The sequence below is a fragment of the Sinocyclocheilus rhinocerous genome, unplaced genomic scaffold, assembly GCF_001515625.1.
Source record: "Sinocyclocheilus rhinocerous isolate Xijiao unplaced genomic scaffold, SAMN03320098_v1.1 scaffold1112, whole genome shotgun sequence".
Taxonomy (NCBI): Eukaryota; Metazoa; Chordata; class Actinopteri; order Cypriniformes; family Cyprinidae; genus Sinocyclocheilus; species Sinocyclocheilus rhinocerous.
In genome coordinates this window covers 1607401-1625767 of record NW_015657961.1, presented here as the reverse complement: position 1 = coordinate 1625767, position 18367 = coordinate 1607401, and the positions used below count along the sequence as shown (strand labels likewise).

Sequence of the window (18367 nt, the reverse complement as noted above, 5' to 3'; positions counted from 1 at the left end):
TATATTATATATACATACACATATACACACACATTTATACATCTATTTATATACTGTATACATGTATACACATTTTTACCATATATAAATATGGGAAGAAGACCAATTGGAACAGGAGACTGTCATATGTTATGTTATGGCACATCTAAGAAAGAAACTGTCTTTTGCCAGTGTTGAAAGTGCAGCAAACGTGTATTAAAACTGCAAAATATTTTATCTTAAAATATCTCTCAATATTTAAAGATTAACTATGGAGAACAAAGAGAAGAGGAAATCTGAGTAATTCTAATACAGGGCTAATTATGATAAGGAAAAACAAAGGAACAAACAGGGGTGGGGATGCCTAAAATAAAGCCAAAAGCATCTTGCTCTATCATCAGCCATTCAAAAGTAGCCATGTATTTGAACCTATTAAAATGATTTTTTTCCCCAAGCAACACTTAAATTACAAATATTTATTTACATAAGATGTTTTACCAGTGCAACACACAGGTGCAAATCCTGCATAATTTTCTCCATACAGTCACACTGCAGTAAAGGAAGTGTGCCTTTGATTTAGGAAATGGGACACTGGGACTGGAAACACACACACACACAGAAGCACACCACTCCCTCTCACCTTCCCCAGTAGGACGGTCATCTTATGTCTCCAGCGACCCTTATTAAGAGAAGCCACTCTGATCCAGATGTTAAGCTGAGAGTTATACATCCAGACGTAACTGCTGTTGATGCGTCCACCTGTAAAAACAACCACAGCATTAACAACAGCATAAGCAAGGTGTGTGTGTGTGTGTGTGTGTGTGTGTGTGTGTGTGTGTGTGTGTGTGGGGGGGTCAACTCTGTACCCAATTTGTAAATTTGTACCCAAAAATCAGCTAAACCTGACAAACCCTCCCTTTGGGGACACTTGAGGATATCCTCATTTGTAGAAACAACAAACAACATTTAAAAAAAAAAAATTTAATTGTAAAAATGCAAAAAGTTTTCTGTGATGGTTAGGTTATAGTATTTATAACTGCTCAGTATAAAAACAATAGAAGTCTATGGAATGACCCCATTTAGACAGACAAGTGAGTGTGTCAGTGTTGTCCAAAATCCAAAAATGATATAAAAAAAAAAAAGATAACTACAAATATATATAAAAACTAATACAAATGACAATAGCATAAAATTACTAAAATGTAAACTACCATTTAAAATACAAACAGAAAATATTAGAACAAATAATTCTAAATATTTTTATATTATTTATATATAAATATTTTAAGATATGCTATAATATTACATACATAATACTAAAAGAATGTGTGTATGTGTGTGTTATTGAACGCATTTGCACAAGTATAACATTTTACAAAACTGTTTGCATATAATCCGTTTACATTGAAGACAAAAAGTATTTTGAGACTTTCTGGGTGTCAAACATTAGTTGATCATTTTCTGACCTAATATGATGATCTATTACTCTGCCAGGACATCTTGAGGGGAACTGACTTAATAGTACAGCCACTAAAAATCACTTTGAGACCAAACATTGCAGAAATGGCTCAGAAAAGTGAAGTTAGCTCTGAGCATCATTTGGTTAATCAATGACATTCATACATTTTTAACTGACTTAAGTGTGACTTAAGTGTCCAGATACTTTTTGGGGCCACTGCATAGCTTTGGAATAGCTGCATAACTTTGCAAACAGGTTATTAATTCTCCGTTTCAGACAACACCATGTCTGTAATTACACAAACCACAGCGCGTCACCTGTGTTCCTGCTAAACAGAAATGCTCCCTCTGATCTGAACGTCCTTTCTTGTTGTCATCTAGGTTTATCTAAACCCGCTGAGGGGTGTTCTATTCTGTGTCACTTCACATCTCGGCCAAATGGCTGGTTATCATCCAAACAGCAGGTCTGAGACAAGCTCTAACAGTCCTTCTCTCCCACACACACGCTAAACACCTGGGAGCAGGCCGCTCCACTTTAATTCTGTTTACAGACTTAGATAATGAAGGTCTGAGAAGTTCTCAAATAGCATATGAGGCCCTTCTTCCCTCACAGTACCGTCAAAGTCCCTCAAGGTAGGTCAGTGCACTAGATGGCCATCTTGGTAATGCCTTTAACTATTTTCAGTACAGGAAATACTGGTATCATAAATTTAGCCTCTTTAGCTCATATCAGGGAATGCTCATGAGTGTTGAAGTAAATAAACTCAAAATAACCAGCTGTTTTTAACTGAAAGACTGGGGAAAAGTAAAAAAGGGAAGCTCAAAGAAGGAAAAAGAGGAGGTAGAAAAGAAATGAAGAACGTTTTTGAGGAAGTACAAGCGGCACAACAAGAACCACAGTGCTCATAAACTCTATTAGTGCATTAGCTGAGCAACTGTCTGGTAAACAAAGACAGATTCAAAATCTCTGTCTAATTAAAGAGGATGTTCTTGCTTTGTCCTCTAATACTGAGTAAACATAATAAAGACTGGCTTAAGTTATTTTACAGTTTGCTCGTCTGTCATAAATATCCCCTGACAAATACCATCAGGCCTTTGTGACATTAATTCAGACTGAAGATCAGACAAACCGACATTTAAGACTGAGTCTGTCTCCAGGTGACACTTCACATGTTGTCACTAAGCTTGTTTAAAGCAGGCACTTTCAGTACCGGATGCAAAACCTGCAGGTGAACAGTAAAGCTAGTCATTAACAGAAACACTGCTTGACACATGCTGAAGGGATGTAGCTTCAAATCTACTTTGGATAGTCCTGAATGTTATAGAGGCATAAGGGTAAAAACAGCCAATCATTTTGACTATTAATTCCTTTCCATTCCTTTATTCCTTTCCTTGTCTCTTTAAAACATTTTTAGTTCATTGTTTATTTTTCTACCAGACCTTTCTGACATATATTAAAAATCCTGAAAAATGAGTGTAATCTGAGTTATTTACACTTGTAAATAACAATACCTTTGCATTATGCAATGGCACGAATGGTGTAAGCCCCAGATGTGATTTATGATTAGCGCCGGCCCCGTTCATTAGCCTCCTAAAATGGGCAACTGTGAAAAGGAAACGTTAAATTAGTATACGTTCATTCAAAACCTAGGTTCATTCCTAGAAACACTGCATGTGTCTTTTGCTGCAGACTCAGATCAACTGCCACAGGGAGGAACTGCCAACCAATTATGTCTTCCGTCATATTTCAACACCAAAATTAACCAAGTTAAGTCGCTCTGGTCACAGCACTAGAAACTGGGAGTATGGACTGAACAACGACTGTGAGCAAAATAAAGACGCACATCTGATTGAAAGTAGGCAGTGACGTTGCAATGAACATCTTTAAATTTCTCGTTTTCAATTCATGATGTCATTGCAAACAAATAGAACTTAAAAATAGATGATATCGCGAAAAATATATCAGTGTTTTTGTCCACACAATGAAAGTCCAATGTTGTTTTGTAGAAGAAAGAAAGTCATACAGGTTTGATCAACATGCAGGTGAGTGAATGACAAAAACGTTCATTTTCGAGCTCTGCTGAAGAAATGCAGATCCTAGGAAAGATTATTTGGCATGTAATTTAACACGCTAATAATATGCGAGCTATCCAGAATAGTCACTTTGGTGTATTTCAAGTCACTTTACTTGTACATGCTTTGATTTCATTTGTATGCAATGATCAAAAAGCACTGCAGTTTTTTTCAACTGCAAAATCCTACCGGTTTTGCTTGATTCTATAAAATAAAACATTTAGATGGGTGCATAAAATAGTGTTCTTAAATTTGTGAAGTATGTATGGAATCACTGATCTAGCAAGCTAGAAGCGGAGATTTTTGTTATTCTTGAAAGAAATCCAAGAGTAATGTTTATCAAAGACGGCTGAACCACCAAGCCTGTAGGATATGACTTTTGACAGAAGAGAGGGACAGATTTAGTAAGAGGCCTTTGAACTTGATGCTGGAGGCTGGCCAACTGCAAGTGCACGCGAGAACAGCAATAAGAAGTGCGTGTTTATGAGTGTGTGAGAGACCGAGAGAAGGGCAAACCTGACACGTGACAACATGAGAGCGAAAACACAGCTCTATTCATGGAAATCAGACACACAAAACACACCCCGTACTACTTCATGTTTTTAAAGAGCTAAACAATGGCTCTAGTAGGAGAAGAATAAGAATTACACAATTCAGAATTCCTCCTTATGGCATCTAGCTTGTTTAAACAAAAACACACATGACCTAAAAGAATTTAGGTCAAGTTTAAATGCATAAAACGTCACAGTTACAGAAACTCCTCAAATGCATGACCTGTATATGTAGCCAGTGACCCTGGATGACGTGATGCAATAACCTTACCAACATCTGCAGCCAAAAACTGCAGATCATTACTGGAACTATTCTGAAACTCTTGGCACAAATACTCCCCCAAGATGCCGCTTGCCCATGCCAGTTAGAGATTAAAATGTCTCGAGCACTCAGCCAATGCTAGAGTTTGCCAGAAGAGAACAGCCCTTGATACACTGGCTGGTCAAAGAGGCAGCTGTTGTATTTTCCTCAAATCATAAACAGCTGTTCCAGAAATGTCCTCACAAACAAGGCATTTGCTAAAAGTCCTTTAACCCGCCTAACAAAACCCTGGACTAATTAGTCCAACCCATCTAAACAACAACAGAATTTGTTCAATGAAGCTCAACCGAACAATGAATTTAAAAGTAGATGCTTATATTTTCTATGTGAGTGGTGCTTGCTAGAGATGGTTGCTTACTGGCACAATTTTTAAGAGCCCATTCCCAAGTATCTATGATATTCTGATCCCCATACATGGTTTGGGTCCAGTCTTCAAAACCGTTTTATTTTAACAGTTTTCAACCTGTGAGGTGGTATAAGTCGGATCACTTAGAAAGGTTACAGCACACCTTTCCCCCACACTTCACACAGTAATAGTCTTGTCAGTAGGACACTTCAAATGTTTTTAGGGTAAAAGTAAACAAAACAGTTAAAATAGCAAAAACTGCGGTTAAATTTGCATATTTGACATTTTTATAACATGTCATTTATGTTCCAGGCAGACATCAAGACTCTTCCCTAATGTGTAAATCTGGGTGAATCTACTTTTATAGGAAGTTTCACATGCCCTGTGCCAACAACACAGCTCAAAAGAGTGTGTGTTTGTGTGTGTGTTCAGGTTCCACAGAACTAGACTCTTTCTGATCAGTCACTGTGACCAAGTACAGGACACACCAGTACCAAAAATACAGCAAATATCACCATGTCCTAACCACACTTTATCGGTTTCCAGCCTCAAGTCATTTTTCCGTCTGAAGTTAAAACAAAAATACAGCATTATGTAACAAAATCACAACCAATTAGAAAATAAAGGGTGCTTTATATACAGCTATGACAAGGAGTTTGGACCAATGAGGCTTTACTGTGGGTGGGGCTACTCAAAAACAATGAATCATTTGTCACATAGGAATAAGAGGATCTCACCTGACACAATAATGTCATTGCGGAGAGCGCACACTGCATACTCAGACTTAGTGTACTCAGGGTGTTTAGCAAGAGACGTCCACTCTCCCGTCACGGGGTCGTAACATTCTGTGTATGGCAGATTGAAACTCCCCATTCGCTCACAGCCTCCCACCACCACAATGACCTCAGAGAAACCAGTAGACCTGCAGACGACAAAAAAACACCAATATCAGATAAGCATAGGCTTTGAAGTGGTGACATCATCAGAAAGTAGTTATGCTTCATTCCTGCTAAGGTACAATGAGATTCGGCAATGATTCATTGGAGAATGAATCCTCTTCCTAGACACTGTCACAAGTTAGAGGCCCACATAACTCACAAAACAAACTAATTTATTTACTGCAGTTAAAAGTTTCTTATTTCTAGACAATAAAAAGTGCATGTATTTAATTTATATTACATACAAAACCAAACGTACAAACCACTGACAAAACAGTTGTCTGAAATATTACAACACTATGTGGTAAAGCTTCAAGGCCTTCACTTTTATGTGTGTGTAGCACAGAAAAATCTGAATACGCCCTGTACAGTGAATGTGTGTGAATTTCTGGTTTGGGTTTGGGCTGTATGTGTGCGTTTTTTAATCACTAAATCATTTTGAAATATGCATGCATGAAAAAAGCATGCTCATACATTTTCAAGCCCCAATAAAAGATACTGACTGCAAACACACATACCGCTTCTAAATACACATATAGACCCCATATTAGGATACTGACACTAAATACAGAAACTCCATATCAAGATACTGCCTCCAAGTACAGATTACACCTCCCCACATCTGACTCCTATAAAGATACTACCCTAAAAATACACAAAAAATACTTCCTCCAAAAACAGTTTCCCTAAATAAATACTGCCTCCAGAGCAAGACATGCTGCCACTAAACAAAGACTTGCTTTCTAATTCTGAGCCTTCTTTTAAGTCGATACTTTCTACAAACAGAAGTACTTAATGATCTCTTCACTCATGATATCAGTCAAGTGAGTTTGTAGAAATGTACTATATTTGTTCTGAAGAAAACGTGAGTGGTGTCTGCCCATGCAAAAGTCACCGCCACAATGCCAGGATGTTGTTTTGCAGTTACTAAAATGTTTTGAGTGGTTGTTAGTGTGGTAGGTGATATTCTGGTCTCAAGATATGGCATCCCTCCTGCAATGCCAGTTTAAAAAAAAAAAATTTACTTCCCGGTAATCATAAATCCGTTGGCTTACAAGTAATGGCACACATCTCTTCAGCTGCACTATTTGAGCTATCATTCGCATAAGTAAGAGCAAAAAAAAAAACGGAGAAGAATTACGCACTGAAGTTACTAAAGTTTACGCCCAAAGTATACCTTTTCTTGTTAACAAATGGAGGTGTATTTAAGGACGGCCAGTTTCACTTTATCTGTGAATTGCATGTAATTTTAGTCCCTCACAGGAAGAAGAAACTATTTCATGAGCAAAATGTGATTTGTTTTTTTTAAGAGCAAATCATCTTATCAGCCAATTTTCAGTCACAAACATTTGTGCACCTTCGGGGTCTGGCTCGTGGCGACATCATCTCATTGCCAAGTATGTGATAGCGACGTGCTTCATGCAGCAGCTGGTAACATTCTGGAGCATTCTGGATCAGTTTATCGCCTTCCACCTGCAAAATATAATCACATTCTTAATGCTTGACCTTAAACTGGCTCCCTTATATCTGGCTTCCTGTAGAGTTCATGTATCTTGTTTAAATAATCTTGTTGCATTACAACAATAAGGAAAGAGCTTTGACTTGGCAAACATCAACACACCTGCCGATAGTTTTCAAGTGAACCCCATGATCTTGATTAACTGGTTCAGGTGTGTTTGATCATCATTGAAGAGAAATGCTGCACTCCATTTGTACTCAGAAGTCTGAAATTCCGCGTTCCCAGTAGGAACTTTTCACTGTAATGTCCCCTCAAGTCAGAGTTCCGACTTGGAAACTCGGAGGAACCGCAACAACCCCAACTTCAGAATCCAATATGGCTGCTCAGTGCATCAATAGAAGTGAAACAGTAGTAATATATTGTTTATTAGCACTTATGTTTGTCTGTGTCACAATAAACTCAGTGGTGCACACAATACAATCCAACCTCTATGTGTGGACATGATATTCATGTAAAATATCACTTTTTAATGTGTTTTTATCAACTGGTATAGAAGTTGGTTTTCCAACTTGGGTACTGGAACGTGGTCAACTCGGGTCTGACATCATTCCAAGCTCCGACATCCAACTTCCGAGGTAAATGGAGCGCAGCAACACTCTGCAACTAGCCAAATCTCAAGGCCATGCTTTATCTGGTTCCGTAATTTTAGGACCATGCCATACCCAACGTAGGGTTCATTTTCACTTGAGGACACTCTAAGAAACAAACCAAGGCTGATTTTATGATTCTATGATCATAAAATCAGAGTGCGGCAGGGATGATGCTTCTTGTGTTCATTTGTGTAGATTATCATGATGAACAAGACGTGTAAGGGTCATAAACTTTTGTTGGTCACAGAGCTTATTTCCTGCAATAATCCAACAGCCAACAAAAAAAAAAAACACCCAGTCAAGGGAACCAGGGTTATGCTAACTGTTGGCCTACAATATGTCATCTCTGCAGCACTCTATAAACATCAGCACATTTCTGGATTTGTTGAACTAAAAAAAATCTTCTGTTCAAATGAATTTGAATGTGCCACTCACCGTCTGTACAAAATAGTTTGGGTGAAGGAGAGCCAGTCGAACATGTTGTAGCAGATCTTTCAGCATGGGTCTGCGGTACTCCACGCCATGGTAGACCCAACGCATCACTGCCTCGAACACCACCTCCTCCCTGCCAATGCACAGCTCATCGCTGGCCAAGTATGCCTCCAGCTCATCCTTGTGGAGGTCTAGAAACTCCTCATGCTGAGCCACCTCTGGAAAATTCAACAAGGCGAAAGCACGGCAGCGACTGGCCAGCTGTTTGAGTGAGTGGGCATCTGCGAAACGCTGGATCCCGAGGCAGTTGCAGGGGTCCAGCTGCTCTTCCAGGAATTTTGCGCAAGCATCCCGCAGAGTGGTGATCTGGAAGAGGCTGGAGGTCTCAAAGAGGAACTGGACGTTGTGTGTGGTGATGCAGGCACGACCGGTGTAAACATATTGCAGGAACGTGTCCATAGCATCTGCCTGGATGCCGTTGATCTCCACAAGCATCTCATGGCTCTCTCGGTGGTCGTTGCAGAACATGGCACGGAAGTAACTGCTGCAGGCCGACAGCATGGCGCGATGACATGGGAACTCGCGACCCTGGACGCTTATGATCACGTCCGTGAAGAGGCGGCTGTCGCGGAACTCATTGAAGACCTGAAGGACGCTCTCAGAGTGAGAAGAACCGGAAGTGAAGTTGTACACGTCGCTCAGGGTCTTAGACTCCACCTCAAAGACTTTACGCTTTATTGCCGGTGATTCCGGCACGCAACTGGAGTTCTCATGATTCAGACGGCGACCCAGAATGAGCACCATGATTGTATCTGGCCCTTCACCAACAAACAGTCACTATCAACAACTACAGGAAAATGATCAGCGACCATGAACACCTGTAGAACAACAGCATTTACAATCAACAAACACTATATTAGTGGTATTGAGATTAGTATTACTATGCATGCTACAACACACCAGTCTGTAATTTTCAAGTAAACCCAAAGAGCTGTTTAAGATGTGTTTGAAATGTTATAACTAAACTGTGAAAAAAATATTGACCTTTGGCAGTTTCATTTCATAAAGAATGTGGTCAGACTCACACTTTCAAGGAGGCATTTTGACCCAGACGTGGAGGCTAAAGGTCTATAATTATGTCAATATAACCATATATTTTTGTTACAGTATCAAGCATAGATTTGAGAAAAGCTGTCATACTTATAGCATTAGCCAAAATAATGGTTACATAGCATTATTAAAATTATGCTCCCCATCTGAGTGGCCTAGGTGAAATCAGTTGAAAAGTAAAGCCATTTCAGAGGAATAAAGTTAATATATTTTAATGAAAAACTAAAAACCATCCATTTTGATATTTGTTACCAAAAGCAAATCATTAATATACATTAATGAACAACTGTTAATTATATTAAGGTAAAATTTGAACTTAAGTGTTATTATAATGGTATTATGAGTGTTATCATATTCTATCACAAGGGTCATGACAATCAAAATTTTTTAAAATACAAACGTGTTTTAGGTTGAAAAGCAAACTATATTTCATAAAAATCTGAGAATTTTACTAGAGCACACTGAAATGTGTCAAGACGTGACCAGTAAAAAAAAACAAGCAAACAAACAAACAAAAAAATATATTCCTTAAGGTAATAGTGCACTGACATAAAAGAAACACTGATTCTTTGTGTTAAGAGATAAAGTGAGTGAGTGAGCAAGAGAGAGAGGAAGAATTTGCGCAATCTTTTTTTTTTAAGTCACTCAGGTTTGTTTTGTTGTTTAAGTAGAAATAAAGGAACATAGATGGTTGCTCAATATTTCCTCCACTGCTAAAACAGGGTTGACAGCAAAACATGCTTTGTGAGTACTGAAATAATGACATCATATACATGACATGAGATAAATTATGTGCAATTTCTACTCCATTAAAGGCTTTTAACCACAGAGAAAGAAGTGTTTAGAAAGACCATCTTTCTATATAGCCTGCTGAAAAATCCAGCTTAAGATGACTGCTGGTTTTTAGCTGGTCTAAAGAGGTCATTAGTTGTTTGGGGCTGCATGAAAGCTAGTCCAGACATTATGTTCCAGTAATCATCCTAGCTGTTTTGTTGCTGGTCTAAGATGGTCCATGATGGTCTATGATGGTCCACCAGTGCTCAGCAGGCTAGATATTTTCATGCAGTTTCTGAATAAACATTCAGTCTCAAAACTTAGAGCTGCCTACAAAAATGAACTCAATACCACAAAAAAAGTGTAAAAGCCGTCAAAATGTCAAAAAGTTATATATATATCACATTTAGACATATACGAAACCCTAGACCGTTAATGCGCCATAAAAAACATGACAATAACATGGGAGCGTTAATGCATTCAGTGTATCTCAATCAATCGTATCTCAATCATTAAAGTTGTTCAGATAAAAGTTCAGCATTATTTTTCTCACCTTATACCCAGGAGACCAACTTGCTGAAATACATCAAAAATAATAGGCTAGTTGGGGTTAAAGATCCTTAAAAGTAAATGCGAACAAACAAATTCAGTTGATTCTAAAATAAATAAAAAAAAGAGATCCATAAGCGTGAGCACCTGTGTTGTCACTGTGAAGTTTTCTTTGTTATCGTCCGTTTCATAATCGCTCTCTGCGTGTTCTGGCACAAAGAATGCACACACTGGCTTTGAGCTTCTGTTTTGTCAGCTGTTCTGCAGGGCGTTCAAGGGAAATGTAGTTCTGTGGACGAAACACCACTCCTTCAGCGCAGAAAAAGAACGTCATATCCCATAATTCCTTGCGGGAGAATTTCCATGTGGCTGGCCGTTGTTTGCAAACAAAAACTCGATTGAACGAAGACTGTTTGTGTCATATTGCTGTCACGGCAAACTTTAACAGATTTTCAAACACCCAAAGCCAATAATGTTGTTTGACGTTATTATTTATTTTATTTAGTTAATGCAAGAACAAAAAATTTAGATTAGAATCATGTATCCCTTGGATGTTTTATCTACAATGTGTTTTGTACAGTACAAAAAAGGCTGGTGTTGATACTGCTTTCTTTTCCTTGTATAAAAAAAACGCCTTGATTTAAAAACAAAACAAAACAATACATTTTTTTTACAAAAAAATTTTAAAAAAATAATTGAGAAACGGAAAAAACCGTGACGCATAACTAGAAACTTAATCTCCCTTGTGTGATCAGAAGCTTACATAATTGTAGTATTATTTGTGAATGATAAAATTGAAATTAATTAACAGGTATATTTAGTAAAAAACGGGTTTATTTAGTATAATAATTTAAAAACAAAAACTCGCCAAAATGAAACTACAAGAAATCATCCTTATTAAAAAGGCGCCAATAGCGCCATCTTGTGGTTATTTTAACTATCCTGCCGGTGTTTCGCGCGCATTTATTTTCATAGCAAGTCCCAGCAGATTCGAAACACATTACAATAATATATTACACTTATTACAATAATAATGGTGAATAATAGGTATTCTTGGATCAGGTTTCCATTAGAACCTTAATATTTGCAGCAGCGTGACATTTGTAAACGTTTTTATCAGACGAACACATCTTAGGAGAGGGAGCACAATGTTCTACTTAAACTTCAGTGGTAAGTTTTATTCTTTTTTTTTCCAGGAATCTTTTAAATAACGCTAATATGTATAATAAACATTTTAACATATAGGTGCTCGGTTTATCACCCTTAAAGAGGTCATATGATGCGATTTCAATTGTTCCCTGGATGCAACGAATGCCTCATTTATTATGGGTTTTCATGTTTTTGAATCATCGCTCCGGCCGGACAGGGCATCACAGTATGGTAAGTGGCGTAACATTTCCGTCTCACGCTTGAGGTGTTCGGCCAATCACAACGCACTGGATAGTTGGTTAATCAGAGCACACCTCGCTTTTCAGACCGATTAGTTTTGTAAAAATCGACGCGTTTCAGAAAGGCGGGGCATAGAGGAGAAAAAATAATGTACAGTATGTGGAAAATAATGTGTTTTTTGAACCTTAAACCGCATAAACACATTTCATTACACCAAATACACAAAATAATGTTCTTTTTAGCAGCATCATATGACCCCTTTAAGAAAATTACAATGGTTTACATAGTCAAAATACAATAGTTGCTACAGTTATTGTTTCTACAATAAAATATAGTAACCTGGTTTAAGCAACCGCTGTAATAAAAAATGTTTTTTAACAAAATGAAAGATTTTCAAAGCGTCGTACACATTAAAAGCCTCATAGTAATTTCTAATATTTACAGTAGTAAATCTACTGCTTCTGACTGAACAAGTACATGAAGGCTGGATTTTTTCTTTTTTTTGATGATAGGCTAGAAATAGAGTTTTTAGTAACCAAAATACATAGTAAATACCATAAGTAAATGCATAATACCATATTAAACACAATAAATGCCATTATTACCACAACAGAATGTATATTTTTGATTAATCTCACATATTATTCTGACATATCATATTATTACTTTAATCCTGTGAACAAAACCCTAGTTGAGCATCATTACAGATAGCTAATTTAATGTTTTAACTGGCAGTTTTAACTGGTTGATGAAAAGTTCAGCAACACCTTTTTAAAAGTCTTTTTCACAAGTTCGAATAATCATATTTATATCACAGGTGTGATAGTTGTAGGCCTATTCAGCCGAAAGAACTGGAACAGCACGTTGCACAGCTCTCTATAGCGGAGCCCGTACAGGTACGGTGCTAAGGCTTTGGGCAGGATGAGTAAGACGTTACACACCACCAGGGACATCCACAGGTTCGCTTTGGGGTCCATAGTCTCATTGTTGTTGCAAAGCATCAACTCGATCATCAAAACCAGCAGGGGGCAGAAAGTCAGGAACAGGTGGAGATAATGGATGAGAAATGTTCCTCTAGCACGGGACGAGGTCTCGCCCTTCCACACGCCTGAACTACGGGTACAAAAGTAGAGGATGATGTAACCAGACAACACCATAAGGAGGATGAAAATGATACCTGTGACCGTCAGCAGCATGGAGACATGGAGTGGGCGAAAGTGGCTTACGGTCAAAACCATCAGCAAAGGAAGGGAGCAGAGGTGGAGGGCGCAGGGGGCCGTACTATGGTACCACAAAAACATGCCAATAGATGCCGCAGGGAAAAAGACCGAGACGACCCAGATGGCACCAAGTGCTCCGTAGGTCCGTGACACAGGCCACAGTGCCAGGTAGCGAAAGGGTGCTAACACTGCAAAGCAGGTATCCAGCACCATTGCTGTAATACTTAGGACACCAGAGCTGTATAAGATGGCAGATAAGAAGAGCAGCATGGCACACGGCCACTCCGTCATCAACACACCAGCTAAATTGATGCAGGCACTCAGGATATTCATGCAAACAAAGAGCAGGTCGCTGAAGAGAACATTGGCCAGGAGGAGGTAACGTGTCTGCTGCCGCAGGTCAACTCGTGACAGGATACGTACTAGAAGGACCGGAGTGATCAGCAGAATGGCCAGAAAGGCCAAAATGGGGCAGATCTGAAGCACCCTCATGTGGCTGGGAGGGATGAATCCATGCCACTCGTGTGCAAACATCTCTACTGGGCTTTCAGAGGAGTTCGAGAAATTAGAAGAATGTCTGTGAAGCTCAGCTCGACCCGACTTGTTGTACCAATTGCCAAACGAACAAAACAGAGATAAAAAAAGGTCTTCTGCAGCTAGGTAGAAACGCTCCGACTTTCCCTCCATCAGTTTTTCCATCTCTTGGCATGTGTTTGTGCGTCCAATCCAGGGCTAAAAGACTGACGGACAGGTAAATGTGTCTCTCTTTTCCTCTTCCTGCAGACTGTGGTAAGTGATTTAGGAGACAGATGTGGACTGGTCACAGACACACTTGTAGATGGTTTCCATGGAGAAGGAGAAACAGGTAAATATCACTTCACAGCTAAATGGATCAGAATGACACTCTGGGATTTTGCACCAAGGCATAAATATTGATATGTCTTCCTAGAATCAGAACTGTTTACACTGTTATTTTTGGACTGATTGATTGTTTAACTTAGAGGACTAAGTGCCACACAGGTTAAACATTGAACACTTTTCAGAAAGACACAATTGTGTAAAAATCCTGAAATGTAAATTTATTTACCTTGCCAAGAGAACAAAACAGCATTATCGACCATTGCTTTGCACACAAGAGTTTGAATCAATTTTGTGGTCATGAATAACAACATACAGTATATCACTGGGGAAATCTCACAAAAATTGTCAAGAAATGTAGATACTGCATGAAGAAAATCAAGACTATTTTATGAAATATGTTTTTTTGTAATTAAGTCTTAGTAACCTAGACTTTTCTTTGTGAGATTCACCCAGTTGCACTTTATATAGTTTTATGATGAATAACAGCACATTCAGTCTTCAGTTTAGATATGAAAATATAAAAACGATTGAAACGTTCAAATGCTTTAATTGAATATACTAAAATGAATACTAAAATTAAAAAAAAATCTTTTGAGATCTCTTTCTGGCTCAGGAGTCTTTTAAATTCCCTCTTCTGCAAATAAATCCTCCAACGACAGAGCGAGTCCAGTTCTAGGCTGCACTCCTCTGACTTTGGTGTCTCTTCTTCCACAACACGTGCTGGAAAGTCTTGTAAATCTCGCGATAGCGCAGGATGTACAGGTAAGGAGTGCAACAGCGTGGCAACAACATCAACACGCACATGTTCACCAAGTTAATCCACACTCCCACGTCATCCAAGGTACGCTTTAAAAGAGCCAGCTCGACCGCAAAGACCAACGCGGGTACAAAATACATCATGAGCAACAGAGTGTGCGCCAGAAGTGTCATACGCGCACGAGAGTACCGACTACGCCATATCCCAGAAGTCTTGGTGATGATGTAGAGATGGATGTAACAGTATACAATAAGAGCAGTGCAGAGGCTGACGACAATGATGAAGTAGAAATGAATGCCAACCTTCATCTTCTGTTCCAACGAGTGCAGCGCAATCAACACTAAACACACTGGACGGCTCTGCTTGTCCTTGCCCATCACCACCTCAAACATCACTAGCAAAGAGACGGGACACACTGCGGCCATCACCCACAAGCTCATGATTATCTTCCTGGCCCGAGATGGTGGGAGAATCTCTTTGTAACGTAACGGCCACCGTACCGCCACATACGTGTCGACAACCATCAATGTGATAGTGAGCACAGAGGTGCTGTATGTCATTACCATGCTCAGCTTCATAAACTCACACAACCAGTGGGGCATGTACAGGCCCATGGAGTTGCAGGAGACCATCGCAAGGTTTATGGCGAGGAAGAGCATATCGGTGAAGAGCATGTTAGCAAGGAGCAGGTAGCGGTTCTCTTGACGTAGCAAAGGAAAACACAGTATGCAAAGGGAAAGAATGGGGTTGACCAGCAACGTGACAGAGGTTAGCAGAACCGTAGGGATGACGAACAGATTCATGCGTTTTCTCTCCATTATGGCGTACCAATCCGCAGAGATGTTAACAATGAAAGGCTGATTCATGTTTGGAGTTCAGTGCCACACTAATGAGAGAAAGCGTTAGGCTGAAGAACAATAGCTCCTCTGTATGCTGAGACTGGAACGGTGGAGCACATTTACGTCTTCTCTACCTACAGGAAACAGAAGAAACATGAGTACAGACTTGTACACCATATGATCTGTAAACTTAGGATGAGGCTTCAAAAAAATCGAACATTTTTCAAACATAAAAAAAATGCAGTTACATTTTCAAACCAGGAAAGACAACAAAAATTCATAACTCATCCTGCACATCCTGCAATTTCTCCAAAAATAATGACGGATAAATGTTACACAAACATTATCATTACTGATTTTTTAAATTAAAACCATCAAACATTCACAAAGCATTTTTCCTCCTTATACACAATTTGACTTAAATCATTTTTAACCTCAAACAGAGAATAAAAACAAATAGACTACACACTATCCCTACCCTATATTTATAATGGAAAGTTAATGTTCCTAATAATACTACATTTAAAAAAAAAAAATATATATATATATATATATATATATGAATAGTTGAGCATAAAAATATGAGTCTGTACATTTTCAAGAAAACATTCTGTCACAAATCCAAGGGTTAATAGTGATAAATATGAAATATAAAAAATATATACTTTTGAGTGAAATTGAATGACCTTAATATATTTACAAACATACAAATTACAACCACAAATGCCAGTAGCATGATGTTTGACAAGCTGGAAAAATCCATGCAAATAATGTGCTTGTTTGTTGTACTGGTAATAGTAGCTGTTATCTCTAATAAATACACAAATCATTATGACATGGTACGTAGTTCCAACTGAACAAAACACTATTTTAAGTTTCAGCCCCGTTTTTTCGACAAACAGTTCAAAGAGGAACAATGAAATACGAACGCATTGAAGAACAATCGATAAGTCGTGTTAAAATGACTCGCGTACCTGTTCCACACATCCACATGAGCAGTAACTACTGCTTCCATCCAGGTCTCCATTAGACTAATGCCACCCCAGATCAATACCTCCCGACTCTGTCCTTGTTATCAGAGAGCAGGCGTTCCACTGATGCGCACAGATCCGTAAACGATCGCACGGCACTAACACTCTTTCAGCTCTCCATGGTTACTCAGCATTTGGTGTAAATTATGCTGACCCTTCCCATAACAGGCCGTTCAGATAAACTAACACCATTATTACCTCAATGTCCCTCGACACTACTATTCACCTCATATCCGGAGGTAAAAGCTTATAAAGCAATAAATGAGATGGAGGATTAAACTAACAAATAATATACATGGCATGACCACCACCCTGTAAACAGTATGCTAGTGGTTAGCATATGTTAGGTCCTTTATGCAAAACATGAAATGCTGTCATCATATATCTCGGGAAAAAAAAAAACTTAGGTAATTTTGCTGAATGAAATCGTTTTTATTCATTTTGAATATTTAATACAAAATGCCTCATTTCCTGTCCTTCTTGTAACCAGTGTTCCAGTGACGCTTTTTCCTGTGCAGTCCATTGTCATCATCATCATCTTTATCCTCCCCTAACTCCTCATCAATGCTGTATTCGTCCTCCCTCCCTTCTGCCTCTTGCTCTCTTGCCATCAGCTTGCGAAAAACATGGAACTCCTCTGCAGTTCCCATGGCGACCTGCGTCAGGTAGGTTTCCTTAGAGACGCAGAGGATGTCTTTGAGCGGGGGGTTAAGGATGAGAGTTTGGCCCTTTTTGTCTGGCGTCTGGTACAGTCCCCTCCGTTCCAGAAAACAGTGACGGCACCGGAGCTCAGAGAGAGACAACCTGAACAGCTTTGCCTTTACCATCTCTGGCTGCCGCACACCCATACGGAAATATGCATACTGCGGGGAGAAAACAAGCTGTGCGTCAGTTTGAAACTACTGTAAAACACTAACTGCCCTTTAACTTGAAACTTCAGTGATCCAAAATGGCTCACACAACAGTGAAACGTCATTTACACAGACAGTTTACCCCAAAATTTTGTATTGTCATCAGAGCCAGGAAAACTTTTAGTGAAAAATAGCAGCCCTACCTGAAATTTGTACTCCAGCTTGGCCAAATCCTCCTCCAAAACCTCAGGTGAGTCTCTGAGGATGTCTGTGACCTGATGGATGGTGAAGAGGCATTTCTCTCTGAGCAGTCGGGACACCATGTTTACCCTCTTGACTGACAGAAGCATGACTTCGGGGTAGCGACTGATCATCCTCTGCAGACTACCTGTGGACAGATTTCGGACAACTCTCCATCAGTGGCTTTCAAACTGGTGTCTATGGACACCCAGCGGAGCACTAGAGGGTCCATGGAAAATTTCAGAGAAAGAAAAATTACAAAATGTACAGTGTGGGGGAAAAAGAACAATAAATAAATCTGCATATAATTTTGAGAGAAAAAATATTTTTATTAGGGCTGTCAAATTGATAAACCGTGAGTAATCGCATTCAAAATAAAAGTTTGTATTTAAATGATGTGTGTGTGTACTGTGTATATATATGTATATATAAATACACACACATACATGTATATATTTAAGAAATATATGTAATATTTATTTATATATAATATAAATCATATATATATATATATATATATATATATATATATACACAG

General features: G+C 38.8%; 4 protein-coding genes across 5 annotated transcripts in view; all 4 read right to left on the bottom strand.

The window, feature by feature from the left end:
* The window catches only part of LOC107721788 (kelch-like protein 24), an 18622-nt gene extending 7777 nt beyond the window's left edge, over positions 1-10845 (bottom strand). The window contains exons 1-5 of one of the 2 annotated variants that reach the window (XM_016529953.1): positions 10646-10845; positions 8212-9086; positions 7025-7140; positions 5467-5651; positions 620-738 (exon numbers count right to left, since the gene is read on the bottom strand). In XM_016529953.1, the coding sequence (XP_016385439.1) occupies positions 620-738; positions 5467-5651; positions 7025-7140; positions 8212-9012 (1221 nt within the window). In that variant the 5' untranslated portion in view covers positions 9013-9086; positions 10646-10845. Of the gene's footprint in view, positions 1-619; positions 739-5466; positions 5652-7024; positions 7141-8211; positions 9212-10645 lie in introns of those variants that run through there. The other variant, XM_016529954.1, reaches the window with a different exon arrangement.
* A 1991-nt stretch (positions 10846-12836) lies between these two features.
* Positions 12837-13949, bottom strand: LOC107721709 (probable G-protein coupled receptor 148). Its single transcript, XM_016529845.1, has one exon. The coding sequence runs from the start codon at positions 13947-13949 to the stop codon at positions 12837-12839; it is 1113 nt and encodes a 370-aa protein (XP_016385331.1).
* An 834-nt stretch (positions 13950-14783) lies between these two features.
* LOC107721704 (probable G-protein coupled receptor 148) lies at positions 14784-15734 on the bottom strand. The gene has a single exon (XM_016529840.1). The coding sequence runs from the start codon at positions 15732-15734 to the stop codon at positions 14784-14786; it is 951 nt and encodes a 316-aa protein (XP_016385326.1).
* Positions 15735-17158: 1424 nt separating this feature from the next.
* LOC107721702 (transcription termination factor 4, mitochondrial-like) overlaps positions 17159-18367 on the bottom strand; it is a 12088-nt gene continuing 10879 nt past the window's right edge. Inside the window, exons 5-6 of the mRNA XM_016529839.1 lie at positions 17793-18000; positions 17159-17601 (exon numbers count right to left, since the gene is read on the bottom strand). Of these exons, the coding sequence (XP_016385325.1) occupies positions 17203-17601; positions 17793-18000 (607 nt within the window). The 3' untranslated portion in view covers positions 17159-17202. The remainder of the gene's footprint in view (positions 17602-17792; positions 18001-18367) is intronic.

Bases quoted from the DNA above. Each gene is read 5' to 3' on its own strand.
- LOC107721709 (XM_016529845.1), bottom strand. From the start codon at position 13,949: ATGGAAAAACTGATGGAGGGAAAGTCGGAGCGTTTCTACCTAGCTGCA.
- LOC107721704 (XM_016529840.1), bottom strand. From the start codon at position 15,734: ATGAATCAGCCTTTCATTGTTAACATCTCTGCGGATTGGTACGCCATA.